This window comes from Halichoeres trimaculatus, unplaced genomic scaffold (genome assembly GCF_033239565.1).
Source record: "Halichoeres trimaculatus isolate MK-OKI-2021-1 unplaced genomic scaffold, fHalTri1.1 fHalTri1_scaffold_24, whole genome shotgun sequence".
Classification (NCBI taxonomy): domain Eukaryota; kingdom Metazoa; phylum Chordata; class Actinopteri; order Labriformes; family Labridae; genus Halichoeres; species Halichoeres trimaculatus.
The window spans coordinates 7,427,644-7,443,223 of NW_027437202.1; the positions used below are offsets into that span (position 1 = coordinate 7,427,644).

Here is a 15,580-nt window from a genome sequence, read left to right on the forward strand (position 1 = left end):
TAAATACATTCAGTTGTAGTTTATAAAAATATAAATCAAATGGTTGCAATGTTTGTGTTACAGTTAAAATAAATTCAGTAAAAATGTTTCTGTTGATGCTGATGAAGGAATGTTAGATGATTCATGTTAACAGTCTTTCTTTCTTCTCAGTCTGCTGAGAAATGGCTTCACCAAAGAAAAGTCATAAATGGTAAACATCAGCTAACAGGTATCCTTCATTTCACCTGGTTTCTTATCTTTAGTTCATGTTACACAGAGTGTAAAGATGATCTACCTGAGATCAGTGTCAGAGTTTGAACCTGAGAAAGTCCAAAGTTTAACCGTCTCCGTTAACTCGTTAAACCGAGTCCTGTGAGTCGAGCTGCAGGGCACACTGAGCCCACGTTATGTTTGAATCCTGTGTTGAAGCTCTTCTGTGATTGGTTGATGATCCTCTTTGGTGTCTGACCAAAAGTCTGGATTGTCCTGATACCACTTCACTGTGGGGAAAAAACACACGTTATAGAGGAAAAGGCTGATTCTGTCTGTGTGTGGGGATGTGTGTGTGTTTCTTCGTGGACCTGTGCGTCTGATTCCTTCGCCCCAGGTGGTCCGTGCTCTCCAGCCCAGCTGCTGCAGTTTCTCACAAGTGATGGGGTACTTTAGCTCCACCCTTGGTCTACAGAAAAGGCCAAGTCTTAGATCAAATCAGACTCAGGTATTCATAGACTTGACTCTTCTTACCTGTCAGGTACAAACTCGAGCCAGTCGTTCACGTGAGAGTCTGGAACGTTCTTCACCTGAACACACAGATTGAATACTCCTGTCATTGGTGCATGTTCTGTTTTAAGCCCCCCTGCTGACTTGGTTAACTCACCATCTTTACCATCTCTCTGCCAAGGTGCATGATGGGAATCTCACAGCTGCTGCCCACGTTGTAGATTTCTCCCACAGTGCCTTTCTCCAGCAGCAGCAGGAAAGCCTCAATGGCGTCATCCACGAACAGGAAGTGGCGTGACTTAGGGAGAGTTCCCTGAATGGTGCTGAGGGTGAGCAGGAGAGACAGATTCACCTTGTGTGTTAAGAAAGCAGGCTTACAGTGTGACTGTGGTGGTCTGTCTCTTGTACCATTTCTTGTTGTGCTGCAGCAGAGAGATGAACCTCGGGATGACCTGAAGGAGAAAAGAGGATTTAAAAATGCAGCATGAAGAAATCAGGAGTGACAGATGGGTACAGGTGAAGATTCAACTTTACCTTCTCTGTGAACTGTCGGGGGCCGTAGATGTTGTTACTCCGAGTGATGATGACGGGAAACTAAAACAAGTTCACATCAAAAATCAAATCCTCACAACTCGATTTTGATTGTGTGTGTTTTTCTGTGTGTACCTTGTATTTCTCCCAGTAGGACAGCACCTGGATCTCTGCAGCAGCTTTGGTAGCAGAGTATGGATTGTTTGGCATCAGAGGACTCGTCTCATCAAACACCTGAGAGAAAACACCTGTAAACTCCCAGAATCCTTCAGTGCATCTTGATAGCGAAGGTGTGTACCTGTTCACTGGCACCTCCGTACACCTCGTCTGTGCTGACATAGATGAAGCGATGCAGCGGGCGTTGAGCGCGATGAGCAGCTGACAGTAACACACGAGTTCCCTCCACGTTCACTCGCTGGAAACTGAGCGGAGACTCGAACGACGACTCTGATTGATGATAAAAGAGTCAATGAAAAATTGGACTTATATGTAAATCAGTGTTTCAAGTTAATGAATCAAACCTTCTTACCAACATGCGTTTTGGCAGCCAGGTGAAAAACCACATCGATGTTCTGTGTGTCAAAAATATAATTCACCAGCCGAGAGTTGCACACATCCCCCTGAACAAGAAAATAAAGAAGGTTGTTCTCGTTAAAGGTGATCTTTATCTTAACCAAAATCTGTGCTGTACATTGATTAAACAGTCTGATAAGCATGAGTTATGTTGATAGATTGATGTATTTTAAAGATGACACACTCTCACCTTGATAAAAGTGTAGTTTGTTCTGTTTTCGATGCTCTGCAGACTCCGTCGACTGCAGCAGTAATCCAACTAAGACAAAAACAACAAATCAGACAAAACACCCCAGATACGACTGAATATAATCTGTTTATAGACCTACATTATCCAGGTTGATGATCCTCCAGTCAGGATGTTTACAGACGAGTGCACAAACCAGGTGAGAGCCACTGCAGACATACATCATGAAAATGTAATAATGAAAAAAGCACATTTCATAAAAATTCAAGAGATTTTAAATATTTTCTCTTATTTTTATGGACAGACTGAGTTAAAGTGACGTTTCAAAGTTTGTATTTTAAATAAGACACATCATATAGATATGGGATATGTACTCTTGGGCATCTTGCAAAGCTCTTTAGACCCAATAATACAATGCATCCTCTATTTCCTTTGATAGAACGCAATATAAACTATCTATCTTCAGTAATAATTTCCCAACTACTTTTTGTCAGTTTTCCAATTAAAATAACTAGTATTATATTAAAAGTCAGGTATAATTTCGTGTTGTTATGAGGTAACAAGCTTATAAATAATAGGTAATAGATGATGTTTAACAGGTATCTCAGTTAGTTCCATGATTTAACTCACATAAATCCCGATCCTCCAGTCACCAGGACCGTCTTGTTAACATCCATCCTAACTAACTCATAGGTTGAGGTTTAGTTAACCAACTAATGTGACACTTTAAACTTTATTTTTAGCCTGAGAGCTAACTAGGACGCTATCTGTATGAGCAGCTTGGTGCGACAGTCGTCCCCTGCTGTACGGCAGTGTTGACACGTTGAAAATGGGCGGGAACCTCCTGACTGTACACAGAGCTCTGTTATCTCATTGGTCACTGCAAAGACCGTTCGGTGATACACGCCTTGTAATTGGATGAGGCTAACATCACTCAAACGGTCAGCAATCTAGACCTAGCGTCAAGTAAGTGACGACAAACGCACAGCTTCCGGTAACGCTTTTCAAAAATAAGATTGCGTAGTTAAAATTGTGTCAGTTCCCTCTTGTAGAAAGTAATATATTTAAAATCGCTAATTAAATTGTGTTTTGATTTTAAGAATAGCCAAAGTAAGCTAGATTTGTGCTCCCTCCGTCCGTGGGACACACTGTTAAAGGCTATTTCTAACGATGTTCTCCCCCAGTTTCCGGTTTCCGGGTTAACTTTGTGTAACTTGAAGCAGCTCCTGGTTAACTTCTGGCTTCGTGGCTCACTGAATTAACCATCGCAGGTTACCAAGTGAATAAACCATGCCGTTTTTGTTGGTGTTTGTTTCAGTGCTGCTCTGCGCTGGTGTTTCGGGTAAAACGGTTACCGGGCAGTTTGAGAGCGAAGCGGCGCGACAGAGGAGCGGACAGTTCATCTCTACATTCATGTTCAGAGGTAAGGATGCTGCTTGTGTTTATCAGGTAGTGTTTGCAACAAATAAACGAATCACGTTGACCAATCCTTAGGAAAATGTCTGAACTATTTACTGACAAGGCGAGGGAGAAACCTCTGAGCATTAAAGCAGATCATTCTCATCATCTCCTCTGCCAGTTTGAGCCTGTGGGGGGCGCTATACAACCCTCTTTCATTCATTCATTCTAATTGTTAGCCATTAAGAGTTTAAACTGTGTAAAGTATGTCTATGATACAGAGTATTTTAACCATGTGTGTGTACAGGTGATAATGGTCTGTTGGTGTGTCGGTTGGAGAACTCCCCCCTGGCTGCTGAGAAGGAGTCCAAGTTGCTGCTGTATGAGGACTCTGAGTCTGACCTGGAGAACCTGAGCTGCTCTGACAGGCTGCGTCGAGCTCAGTTCAAAAGTAAACTCTTAAAGTGTAATCTTTGACATCATCCTCCATTAGGAGTCATATTAAAACAGGTGATGATGACCCTTACCTTTTCCTCCTTAGTCCTCCTCACCAAGGATGAGCACAACCTGACCATCCCGCATCAGTCTTCCCCGACAGCATGGAGGGTTTGGTATGCTGACAGGTACACTTGCCAGGTACGCAAGTACAATCATAGTTAGATTCTCACTACCTTTAATTTCTATCAGTCACCCTTTACTTCCTGTTGATTTACAGGAGAGTTCATTCATCCCGGCTCACCCTAGCCTCGCCTTTACTGTCCTGATGTTAAACTCAGACTCTGCAGGGAATCCTCTGGACCACTTCAGCGCAGAGCAAGCAGGTCAGACCATCATCATACCCAGCACTGCTATCATATTCAGCAATGTCATCATACCAACAGCTGTGTCATATCTTTCTTGTGTTTTCTGTTTTTCAGGCCTGATTAGTTTTTACTTCCTGCTGCTCCTGTCGTACTTTATCGCCGGCTGTATCTACATCCAGCCTTTGTTCCATGCTCTGAGGAAAGGAGGACCAATGCACACCGCCCTCAAAGTGCTCACCACCGCACTCATCTTACAAGGATGCTCTGCGCTCTGCAACTACATCCACTTGGCCAGGTAATTTAAAAAAGCCAGGCTAGTCTAATGTCACCGTTGTTCTGATGAAGTTTTTGCTCTGAGCTGAGGCCCTGAATTTTGTCTTTCAGGTACTCCAGAGACGGCACCGGGATCCCCATGATGGGCAGCTTAGCAGAGTGTACGTCCTCCTTTGTGTCCTTTAACGTCTCTGTCTGGTCCTGCTGTCATGTGCATTTCTGACTCTGTCTTCCCTTGCAGGCTGGGACATGGTGTCTCAGGTGTCCATGCTCTACCTGTTGCTCAGTCTGTGTCTGGGTTGGACTTTGACCCGAGGTAGAAAGCCCCAGTCCGGACCACTGCAGTGGGAACGCTCACCTACATCCACAGCTGTGGCTCTGGGTGGAGTCATCACACTGGTACTGTTAGTTAGTTTTAAAAATGTAGAGATCATTGTTGGTGTCTCCACATTAAGGTCATATTCTTCATTTTGTGTTTCTGGTGTTTTTCAGGGCGTGCTGCTGCTGTGGGAGCAGTTTTCAGACTCTGATCATCACAGTTTTCATGGTCAGCAGAGCGCCGCTGGCCTGCTGCTCCTTGCTCTGAGGGTCATCCTCACCCTGCTGCTCGCCTCTGTCCTCTACACCATCACCTCCACCGAGAGGAGCACGCTCAAACGAGACTTCTACCTCTGCTTCACCAAGGTCAGAAGAATTATATCTATTATTTTAGACACATTTTTTTTTTTTATAGCACAAACATAAACCCTTGTTCTCTGTCCCCTCAGGGCTCCGTCCTCTGGTTCCTCTGTCACCCAGTCCTCTTCCTCATGTCGGCCATCTTTGATGAGCACCAGAGAGAGAAGGTTTAACATCCATGACTTTTTGGTTCTGTTTCTGCATCACCCTATTTGAAATGTTGTTTTGATGTTGCCCTCCTCTTCCTTGTTCCAGGTGGTGACCATAGGTGTCATCCTTTGTCAGTCTATCGCCATGGTGATCCTCTACCAGCTCTTCCTGTCTCGCTCGCTCTACTGGGAGGTGTCCTCTCTGTCCTCTGTGTCTCTGCCCCTCACCATGTCCAGGAGCAGCCACAGGGGACGCTACTGATCTCATCACTGATACAAGTTCAGGGAAAGGAGGGAAGACGGCCTGAGCTGCTCCTCAGGGTCTGCAGAGATCTGAGGACCGAAGAGCTTACGGTCAACGTTACTGAGGAGGAACAGAGGGAGGACTCAAGCAAACAGACAGGAGCAGGACGGAGATGGACAGAAATGATCTCCTCCTGCTAAAGGTCTCAGGGATAAACACCTGAGCTTTAGAAAGCAGAGGAGATAGGTCAGTTCAGTCCTGAGGACACAAGTCTGTGAGGAGACAGGCACAGAGGTGAGACAGACATACACAGACACAGATAAGAAAGCTGAGCTATTTACAGCTGATCTTCCTCCAGGTAAACTGAGGGTAAAATCACATTCAAAGACACCTTGTTGTCCATTTTAGATCCTTCTGCACAATGCATGTGGTACACATCCTCATATTTATTGTTTACATTGTAAAATAGAAACACAAGCAACCTGAATATTTGTTTTAATGTGAAGAGACAGAATTCACATCTAATCTCCACAGTATTTGACTCTAAGATAATCAAATAAAACTGTAATGTTGATTTTATTTTGTATTGTTTTTTAAGTTAACAGAGGAAAGGTCAAGTGTTTCTGTGTGTTATTTTTCTGCTCAGTCTGATGGAATTAAACTTGTAATAAAATTTACTATGTACTCATCCTGTTTACTCTCCCTTTGTAAAGACGTTGATCCATCTCTTGTTCACTTCGCTTCGTGTAATAGAAAGATCTGTATGTGTATTTACGTTACAAAAATGAAAAAACTTCGTCACGAACAGGATTCGAACCTGTGCGGGGAAACCCCATTGGATTTCGAGTCCAACGCCTTAACCTCTCGGCCACCGTGACTGCGCATGCACTTCTCGTTTGGCGGTCGCATCTTATCGCGTGATTTGGAAGCCGGGTGAGTAAGAGTATTTAAAGTTATAAAATAAGACGAGAACAACACGCAGAAACTGTCTTATGCGATGTTATTCCTAAAAGTAACCTAGAAATCCAGAGTGAGCAGCAGTAGCGGCTATTTGACGGTTAAATATTGGTTTTGCAACATTAATTTTTATAATAAGACTTGTTGTGTCAAAAAAATTGAGAGAGAGGTTTAAATTGTTGTATGAAGACGGCAGTACATTAAAACTCAATTGTGTTGAATTCTGAAATTTCTTGTACGCTCTGGTATGGTCTCGAACCGTCCAGGTCCTTAGCCATGGAGGTGCATTCAAGTGTAACAGGAATAGTGATAACTAAATCCAAATAAAGCATAGAAATACATTTTAAATAACAAATCAAATAGATAAAAAATTTTAGCTTTATCTTACTCTTGTAAACATCATTATGTTACAGCTAAAAATATTTGATACGAAATAAAGCAGGTAACAAAAATTCAAAGTAAAGTAAGAAATTCTGCTTTATCCCATGACATCGAATGCATCATTTCTGCGTCACTGAAGAAGCTGCATTCTGATTGGCTGTAACCAGCAGCCCCGCCTTCTACAGGATATAAGTTTTACCAGCTGAGCTCGGTGTACGAAAGTTCACCAAACATACGCAAAAATGATCAACTGGAAGGTAAATTAGAGCATATTTATGTGTTTTTGTCTTATATTCATGCTTAGTCTGCATATTTCTGCACATTGCGTGTGAAATTCTCATGGAGTTAACCGTGTTTGCTCATGCTAACGCTGCTAATGCCGAGCTAGCTAGTTGTGGCTAGTCACATGGAGTCGAAGTTAGAGTGTAACTTTAAGTATCTGTGTGATTGTCATAGTTAAAGGATTTATGAACGCATAAACTCGTGTTTTAGTTAAAGATACGCTCGGTAACTATGAAACAATTGTCACTCGTTTTGGTCGTAATTTGGTTAGCACATGGCTGCAGTTGCTTCTCTTTCTCAGGCTAACCTTAACCCTCACAGCTGCTTCAGTCCCTCTCAGTTTAAATTTACTCTCTGTGGACAGCTGCTGTGAGGGGTTAAGGGGGGATGTGTGTGAGAGTCACAGATCCTACAGTCCATGTACCTTCTTTGTAATCAGTCTTCTTGACCCCCCTCAGGCCCTGGACAATGTCCCTGTCCTGCTCTACATCCTGGCTCTCAAGACCCTGCTGCTGTGTCTCGCCTTTGCTGGTGTGAAAATCTACCAGAGCAAAAAAGCTGAAGAAGCTCTGAAGAAGCAGCAGGAGGAGAAGAGGAGGCTGGCACAGAGGACACAGGAGCTGATCGACAACAAGAAGGACGACTGAGACCAGAGACGGATACCAAGGTGAGAGCAAGAAGCAACCTATGGATAAACATGGGGCCGTGCAGGAGCGCTGAAATCTACAGTTTATCAAGCGTCTGCTTGAGGCTGGCTCCTGAAAGACTGGAAACCACAAACACACCAGAAATAAACAGTTTACAGCCTGGTACAAAAATTGTCTTCTGTCTGAATAGCTAGTCTAGGCACACACTGCAAGGGGGTATTTCCTATATAGCCCCTGCCGACTATTTGCTTGAAAACTCTTTTCAGCAACTACACTGCTTTACAGCAGTAGACAGCACCTCTTCAGGGATACGTGATTCAAAAAGCCAAAGACCTAAAGAAAGGACGGTGTGTTCTTTTAATGTGTTTAATCAAATATATATTGACATTTTTTATGCATGTAAAGTTATTTATATCTTATATCATTATTTACATACAAGTATTGTTACATGTGATTCTAAATCCCTGTGTCTTTGTTTTATAGGAAACCTGTTCCTCACGCGAGCAGAAAACAACTCCTGTCTCCAACACGATAACACCGTTTCCTGTCACACCTGGATTTATATTTATATGAATGTCTTCACAACATCTGCCAGGATGGGAAACAATGCTGTTTGTTGATGTCCCTGTCATGTCATCATTCTATCAGAAGTTTCTCACTCTTCACTGAAGTGGAAGTTTGGTATTTTTCTATGGACACAGTGTGTTTTATTCTGTTCACTGCTTGTAAATTGTGAGCAAGTGTGTATTTTGTATTTATATTAAATTATTCCTTAAAATGAGAAGTTTAATGAGTGTTTTTATTTCCTCAGAGTGAGTGTTGGGTGATTTAGTGCATTTGTCAGTGAAGCTACAGATTTTAATCCAGGGACTGAGGATACAAACGTCTTTATCATCTTTCTCAGAAAGTTATTAAATCAACTTTAGAAAAAAAAAAAAAAACATATTCAGATGGTGAGACTTTGTGGTAGATTGCTTGTCTGGAGCTGATGACTGTGTTGCAGTGCACAGCAGTGGACACTGGAGGGCAGCAGAATATTTGTGTCCACCTGGATGTATAGCGGGCTAAATGTAAATACATAAAGTTATAAAAAAACTTTCTAAAATAAATTATAATCACTTTGGCTGTTTGATCACTGAGCAAGAAATGTATCTACAGACTATAGATGGCACTACATGGAAGTTCAATGAGTCTTAAAGATTTCGGTTCATCCTCTGGGGGCCATGAATGTTGGTCTCTTGTTGTGCTGTGTCTTTAAATTATTTTCCGGGTAACTGAAGTTAGAGGCGTTTCTTTAGGATGATCTGATGATCACCGACGTTATTGTGTTCAGGATATCTAGAATCTTTATTTATACGGGACGGCTAATGGCCGCTGTTTTGCTGATTCTCTGTCTGACCTCAGGTCACATACGCACCGAGCTGTTTTGATAAATAGTGATGAACATGTGAAAAGTGCACAACAATAAGTCATCATCACACTGTACAGTGAGGGCGGGTGGGCGCTGTACACTACTAGATCTGTGTCATAATGACAATACTTTATGCTGTGCCATCACACAGCTACTTAATATAAAAGGCCCGCGGCACAGAGAGCGTCTATGGAGCGACAGTCTGCCCCACCAATGAACCATGGGAAAGGTGAGCGAACACGTTTCTAAATCAAACATTTCTCATATAATGACCTTATTTTTAAGATTCTGACCACGATCTCTCCGACGAACAGATCATATTCTACGAGGACCGGAACTTCCAAGGTCGGCACCACGAGTGCATGAGCGACTGCGCTGACCTCCATCCGTACTTCAACCGCTGCAACTCCATCCGGGTGGAGAGCGGTTGCTTCATGGTGTACGAGAGACCGCACTACCTGGGGCACCAGTACTTTCTCCGCCGAGGGGAGTACTCAGACAACCAGCGCATGATCGGCATCAACGACTGCATCCGCTCCTGTCGCATGATCCCCATGGTGAGTTTGAGATCAGTTAGTCTCTTCAGTGAAGGTTAATCCTCACCAGGTAGATTAAAACGCTGTGACTAAATTTTTTAAAGTCTTAATTTCACTGTAAAATCTGCCGTAACTTCACGGGAAAGTCCTTTTTGGTATATTACACTGTAAGCAGCAAAGGATTGTGGGGAATCCGTAATGAAAAGTTTACAGTAAATGTCTGGCAAGTAATTGGCAGTAATTTTTACAACAACCTTTTTACAGTGTCTGAATCATGAGCGGCTACATTAGCTTAGCTTTAGCTTGTCAGGTGAGGAAAGCTCAAGCTCCGCCTCTTTGATAGTTTCAGGGTTAGATTCTTCTCTTTTAAAACTGTTGGATTTTACATTTTTTGTGTTCCTTGTTTATTTTATGCGACCTTAACGTCACATCAGTCTGACTGGCTTTGTTTTGTCTCCCGCAGCATCGCGGTTCCTACAAAATAAGACTGTACGAGCGTCCAGACATGAGCGGACAGATGCAGGAGGTCAGCGACGACTGCCCCAACGTGCAGGACCGCCTGCGGATGTCTGACATTAACTCATGCAATGTTGTGGACGGCCACTGGCTTCTGTACGACCAGCCCAACTACAGAGGCAGAACCTACTACCTGAGGCCCGGCGAGTACCGCAGGTACAGCGACTGGGGAGGCGCTAGTCCAAGGATTGGCTCTCTCAGGCGAATCACTGACTTCAACTAGAAACCTCTGAAGTTTCTTCTTCCTCCTCTTTATTCTTCTTCTCTGTTTTCAATAAATTTGCTTGGCTTACACTGTTTTTCTGTTTCTGTTTCTGAAAGACACGGGTGCATCTCATTCCTTTGTTCCTGAAACATTTGATCAAAGTATAAAATTGTCTCAACACTAAGCACAACAATGAAACCCATTCCCACCCAACAAAGGTGACCTCACCAAGCTTTAAACTCACCAAACCATCACGTCAAAGTGTTAATGTAAAGCTTTATTGACAGTGCATTTCATGAACAGTCTCACATAGGGATTCGTTTAATGGATCCCACTCTGGGACTCGTGCTTCCCCACTCGTTGAACCGTCTGTATTGGCCCGGGTGCAGCAGGTACTGCCGCCCCCTGTAGTGAGGGTGCTCGTAGAGGATCCAGTTTCCGTCCATCACGTTGCAGGAGTTGATGTCGCTGTTGCGGAAGCGTTCGTGCAGAGAGGGGCAGTCGTCAGTCAGCTCCAACATTTCTCCTCCGAGCTCTGGGCGGGCGTAGATCATCATCCTGTGGGATCCTTGGTGCTGTGGAGGGTTTAAAGGAACTGTTATCCTACAGCTTAACGTCAACAGACACTAACGAATAAAGGTTGATTCTTACTGAAGGGATCATTCTGCAGGAGCGCACACAGTCGTTGAATCCCATCCAGCGCTGGTAGTCTGGGTACTCCCCTCTCTTCAGGTAGTACTGGTAGCCCAGGTAGTTTGGCCTCTCATAGACCATCCAGTTCCCGCTGTCCACCTTGATGGAGTTACAGCGGCTGAAGTGTGAGTGCAGATCACTGCACTCGGTGCTGCACTCATAGGTGCGACCCTGAAAGTTCCTGTCCTCATAGAAGGTGATCTGCAGAAATGAAAAACATGTTTGTGAAAATGCCAGAAACCTTGATAGCGAATGAGTTCCAGCTCAGCGCTTTGCACCGAATGATCTACGCAGCGATGCGGGCGAGCGGGGGAACAAGCAGCCTTACCTTCCCCATTGTGTGGGCCGAGTACAGTGACAGTGTAGCTGCGAGCGCCACGCTGCATTTATAACCCTCAGATGACCCGAGTCTTTGTGGTCACAACAAAGACCGAGCTCGTCAGCTCTTTCCGCACAACGAGCCGTTTCTGCTCGGCGCGTGCGACAAACCAATCAGGCGGTCGCTTTGGGAAGACGTTCACGTCAACCTCATATCTTGATTTAGAAAGAAAAGATCTGAGACAACACGGGTGTGAAACCGAAGCCCTTTTTATTCCGATTCAAACAGAGCACACACACATTAAACATCATGTATTTAAACAGAGTGCTAACATCCAACATGTTCTCCTGAAATGATATGAGCGCTGTGTCCTCTGAGCTCAGCAGCAGCTTTTATAAGATCCTGTATCAGACGCAGGGATGTTCTCCATGTCAGCATCACTCATTCTACAGCCGCTCGTTCTTTCAGTTCGGCTTTGTTGTCTTTATCCCTCCCATTGTTGCGCTCTGTATGGAGCTGGCTCCAGACTGCGTTTTCAGTACATACAGCACGTGGCCTATCCTACAGAGCGTCTGAGCAGAGAGCTGAATCAGCCAAACACAGTCAGGATGTCATTGTACAGGCAGTGCAAAGGCTCCGGTACCCTCGCTTTAACTACACTGTAAAACCTTTAACTGTCAAATTAAGTAAAGTACACCCCTGTAATTTTTACAGTGCTCTTTTTGTAAAAATTAAATCCAGTATGGTGTTTGTTTTTCTCAGTACTTTGCTGTTTCTTTAAAAGATTACAGGGTTTTACTGGCTGAATTTTCACAGATTAAAAAATACAACTTTAATCAAACTGTAGCAAGTAACAAAAGCATAATTTGTGTTACAGTTAAGTCGACTGTTACAGAGATTTTTTGTTTCTCATGGTAATCGTAGATGTTTCCTAGAGGCTGATGATTGACAGGCGCTTTAGAGAGTGTGTATGTGTGTGTGCAGTGTTTGTTTATGTTTAATAATGTGGAGTTATATAGAGTTTTGTTTTGGTTTATAATCTGTTTTAATTTGCCGCTTTAAAAGGTTTAGTTGTGGTGTTAATTGTATTTTAATCTGGTGATATCTGGAGATTTAGTGGAGTCTTCCCTTTTTATTTGGCGTCAAACAGAGTCGTATGGATTACTGCCACACAAAGCTTTATTTAAGTGTGTATTGTGTTTTATTTGAGTGTCACACAGGCTTTTGTTTTGGTGTTTCATGCTGATGACTTATTGACAGACAGATCAGGAAGAGGAAGTGATTTTAAAACATGAATTTTATTTTTGATCCACAGGTTTCAGTGACACAGAGGGAGACGATCAGCACATGTCCATGATGCGTCTGATGGAGCTGATGTTGGACATGTTGCTCATGCTCATGTCCTTCAGGTTCCTGTACTCTCCTGGTCTCACGTACATCATGCGGCCTCTGAACCCGGGCTGCTCGAACATCAGCCAGTGTCCGTCCATGACGTTGCAGGACTGACAGTCAGACATGAGGTAACGATCCTGCAGGGACTCACAGTCGTCCATCAGCTCCTGCATCTTTCCTCCGAAGTTCTCCCTCTCGTAGATCCTCATCCTGAACTGACCCCTGTGCTGTAAGAGGGACACAAAGACCACATTAGACCATCAGATCTCCATACATCTCGACTCTTTTTGTGTTGATGTGATGGGAGGGATGCGTTACCATGGGGATCATGCGGCAGGAACGGATGTTGTCCATCAGGGATGTTCCCATCATGCCCATCATGCTTCCCATGCGCTGCAGGTCAGAGTACTCGCCCCTCCTCAGGAACACCTGGTTTCCCATGAAGTTAGGACGGTCGTACACCACAAAGCAGCCATTGTCCACCCTGCAGGAGTTGCAGCGGTTCAGGTGCATGTGGATGTCGGAGCAGTCGCTGCTGCACTCGTAGGAGCGACCCTGGAAGTTCCTGTCCTCGTAGAGAATGATCTGCAGAAAACAAAGAGACGGAGGTTAGCAGGAAACATGTCAGTCAGAAGAGTCTGAATGTTAAAAATGAAACACTGTAAAGATGTGTGTTCTCTTTACCCGGCCCATGATGACGGTTCTGGTTTTTCGCTCATGCTGTCCGCTCAGGTCCGCTTTTATAAGCACGATGGGCCGCACACCACCTGTCACACCTTTGTGTGAAACATCATGAGTCATCAGCAGCTTCACGTGGTGTGCATTCATTTTAAAGCACACCTGAATTCTTCTTATTGTATGGGGACCGTAGTGTATAGAGGTCATCGAAGGTCAACACAGAAGCCCGAGGTCATCACATTTACACATTAATCATTTCTCACTCCTATAGGATGTAATGTGTGATTTTGAGCCTTTGGGGCCTTTCCCTGTCACACGAGGTGAACTTTAGTGAGCACGTATGAGCCACAGAGTGAAAGGCATGCAGCATTAAAGCCATATATTCAGACAACAATAAGTGCAGCGGATTCCACCATACAGTGAGGTCTGCTATCCTATAGAGACGCACGCCACACAATATAGACTGATGACTCAAAGCTTTCAGCACAAGCCATGTGGAAATGCTAAGGCTGTGTAATGTATAAAAAGGGAAAACGGTCCACTGAGAAACTGCTCATCTGAGATTAGCTCCCAAAATCATGACCATGGGGAGGGTGAGTGAGGATCTCTCTGTAACATGAAAGAGAAATCAAGTTAGTTCACTGTCTCACTCTTCTTCTTCTTCTTTTTTTATTTCAGATTATTTTCTACGAGGACAGGAACTTCCAGGGCCGCTCCTATGAGACCAGCAGCGACTGCCCTGAGCTCACCTCTCATCTGAGCAGGTGCAACTCCTGCAGGGTGGAGAGCGGCCTCTTCATGGTCTACGAGAAGCCCAACTTCCTGGGCCACCAGATGCTGGTGAGGAGGGGCGAGTACCCGGACAACCAGCGCCTGATGGGCATGAGCATGAGCGACTGCATCCGGTCCAGCCGCACCATCCCTACGGTAAGCACACACTGAAGTGAAGTGAGACCAGATTAAATGGAACTGGACAAAGATTAGCTAAAGGAGATGACAGATTAGAGAATGAGTGTGATTAAACAAAGATAATCCAAACTAGTGATGAGGAAGTTTAAAAACACTTTTAAAATGAAACCAGATTAAAGGAATCTTCAGCAGATTTAAGAGATTTTAATTAGTTAGTGGATTGTACTGGATTTCAAAACATGTCAGGGATTATATCTGTTCCTGTTGCCCCTCCTCAGCACCGTGGGCCCTTCAGGATGAGGGTCTATGAGCGCGAGAACTTTGGAGGCCAGATGCACGAGCTGAACGAGGACTGCGACAGCATGATGGACCGTCTCCGCATGTCTGACTGCCAGTCCTGCAACGTGATGGACGGACACTGGCTGATGTTCGAGCAGCCAGGTTTCAGAGGCCGCATGCTGTACCTGAGGCCAGGAGAGTACAGGAGCCTGAGGGAGATGGGTCTGAACAACATGATGAAGGTCAGCTCCATCAGGCGCATCACAGACTCCTGTTAATTAGTACAGCAAGTGTAACAGAGCAGGATGGAAGAATAAAGTCGGAGTTTTAAGAGATTCTGTTTTCTGATTGTCTTTATTTGAGCAACAACTTTTCCCTGAGTGAACGGTGACCTCTGGTGTTGAGTGCCAGAACTTGTCGGCAGGTTCAGAGAGTGAGGCAGGTGAAATATCTGAGGTTTACTCCTTAAATGAAGCAGATTGAGGTGTTTTCATGATGGCATTTCCTGCTTTTTAATCTGTGATTTTCAGCATGTCGGTTGTTTTTTTTTTAAGGGGGAGAAGCTCGAAGTCTTTCAACCCCTCTTTAAGTTTTTGACCCTCCTTTAAAAGCCTGAGCAGAAACTTTTCTTTGGAACAGATTGAAACAGTTCTGTGAAGTTGTTTGTCATTGTGCTCTTCTGGGAATTGTTGTGTGTTGGCCCGTATGTGTTCCAGCACCTGCTTGATTCACTCTCATCATCAAAGTGGAACAAAAGCAAATCAAACCGCTCACACACATTCTGCTGAAATGTAAATCTGCCTCATTTGAGTATGAAAGAGCTGCTGCAGTCTGCACATT

At 44.1% G+C, this 15,580-nt stretch overlaps 4 protein-coding genes, 1 non-coding gene and 1 pseudogene across 5 annotated transcripts; 3 read left to right on the plus strand and 3 right to left on the minus strand.

The window, feature by feature from the left end:
* Nucleotides 1-47: 47 nt before the first annotated feature.
* On the minus strand, nt 48-2,779 carry tgds (TDP-glucose 4,6-dehydratase). Its single transcript, XM_074664745.1, has 12 exons — nt 2,621-2,779; nt 2,133-2,199; nt 1,994-2,062; nt 1,760-1,850; nt 1,529-1,677; nt 1,366-1,464; nt 1,234-1,293; nt 1,108-1,151; nt 857-1,022; nt 724-779; nt 561-658; nt 48-479 (listed from the first exon to the last, which is right to left on the minus strand). Exons 1-12 carry the CDS (start codon nt 2,665-2,667, stop codon nt 385-387), a joined length of 1,041 nt encoding a protein of 346 aa, XP_074520846.1. The 5' UTR covers nt 2,668-2,779; the 3' UTR covers nt 48-384.
* Nucleotides 2,780-3,194: 415 nt separating this feature from the next.
* On the plus strand, nt 3,195-6,223 carry gpr180 (G protein-coupled receptor 180). The gene is made up of 10 exons (XM_074664897.1): nt 3,195-3,413; nt 3,696-3,839; nt 3,930-4,024; nt 4,104-4,209; nt 4,306-4,486; nt 4,576-4,625; nt 4,706-4,863; nt 4,957-5,148; nt 5,232-5,309; nt 5,398-6,223. Exons 1-10 carry the CDS (start codon nt 3,281-3,283, stop codon nt 5,551-5,553), a joined length of 1,293 nt encoding a protein of 430 aa, XP_074520998.1. The 5' UTR covers nt 3,195-3,280; the 3' UTR covers nt 5,554-6,223.
* A 108-nt stretch (nt 6,224-6,331) lies between these two features.
* trnas-cga (transfer RNA serine (anticodon CGA)) lies at nt 6,332-6,413 on the minus strand. The gene has a single exon. It is a non-coding gene; the product is annotated as a tRNA-Ser (tRNA).
* A 1,394-nt stretch (nt 6,414-7,807) lies between these two features.
* Nucleotides 7,808-12,668, plus strand: LOC141786165 (gamma-crystallin M2-like). The gene is made up of 5 exons (XM_074664901.1): nt 7,808-7,822; nt 8,069-8,149; nt 8,286-9,442; nt 9,528-9,770; nt 10,213-12,668. Exons 3-5 carry the CDS (start codon nt 9,434-9,436, stop codon nt 10,486-10,488), a joined length of 528 nt encoding a protein of 175 aa, XP_074521002.1. The 5' UTR covers nt 7,808-7,822; nt 8,069-8,149; nt 8,286-9,433; the 3' UTR covers nt 10,489-12,668.
* Nucleotides 10,738-13,759, minus strand: LOC141786166 (uncharacterized; annotated as a pseudogene).
* A 138-nt stretch (nt 13,760-13,897) lies between these two features.
* Nucleotides 13,898-15,032, plus strand: LOC141786164 (gamma-crystallin M3-like). The gene is made up of 3 exons (XM_074664900.1): nt 13,898-14,145; nt 14,231-14,479; nt 14,740-15,032. Exons 1-3 carry the CDS (start codon nt 14,131-14,133, stop codon nt 15,016-15,018), a joined length of 543 nt encoding a protein of 180 aa, XP_074521001.1. The 5' UTR covers nt 13,898-14,130; the 3' UTR covers nt 15,019-15,032.
* The last annotated feature ends 548 nt before the right edge of the window (nt 15,033-15,580 follow it).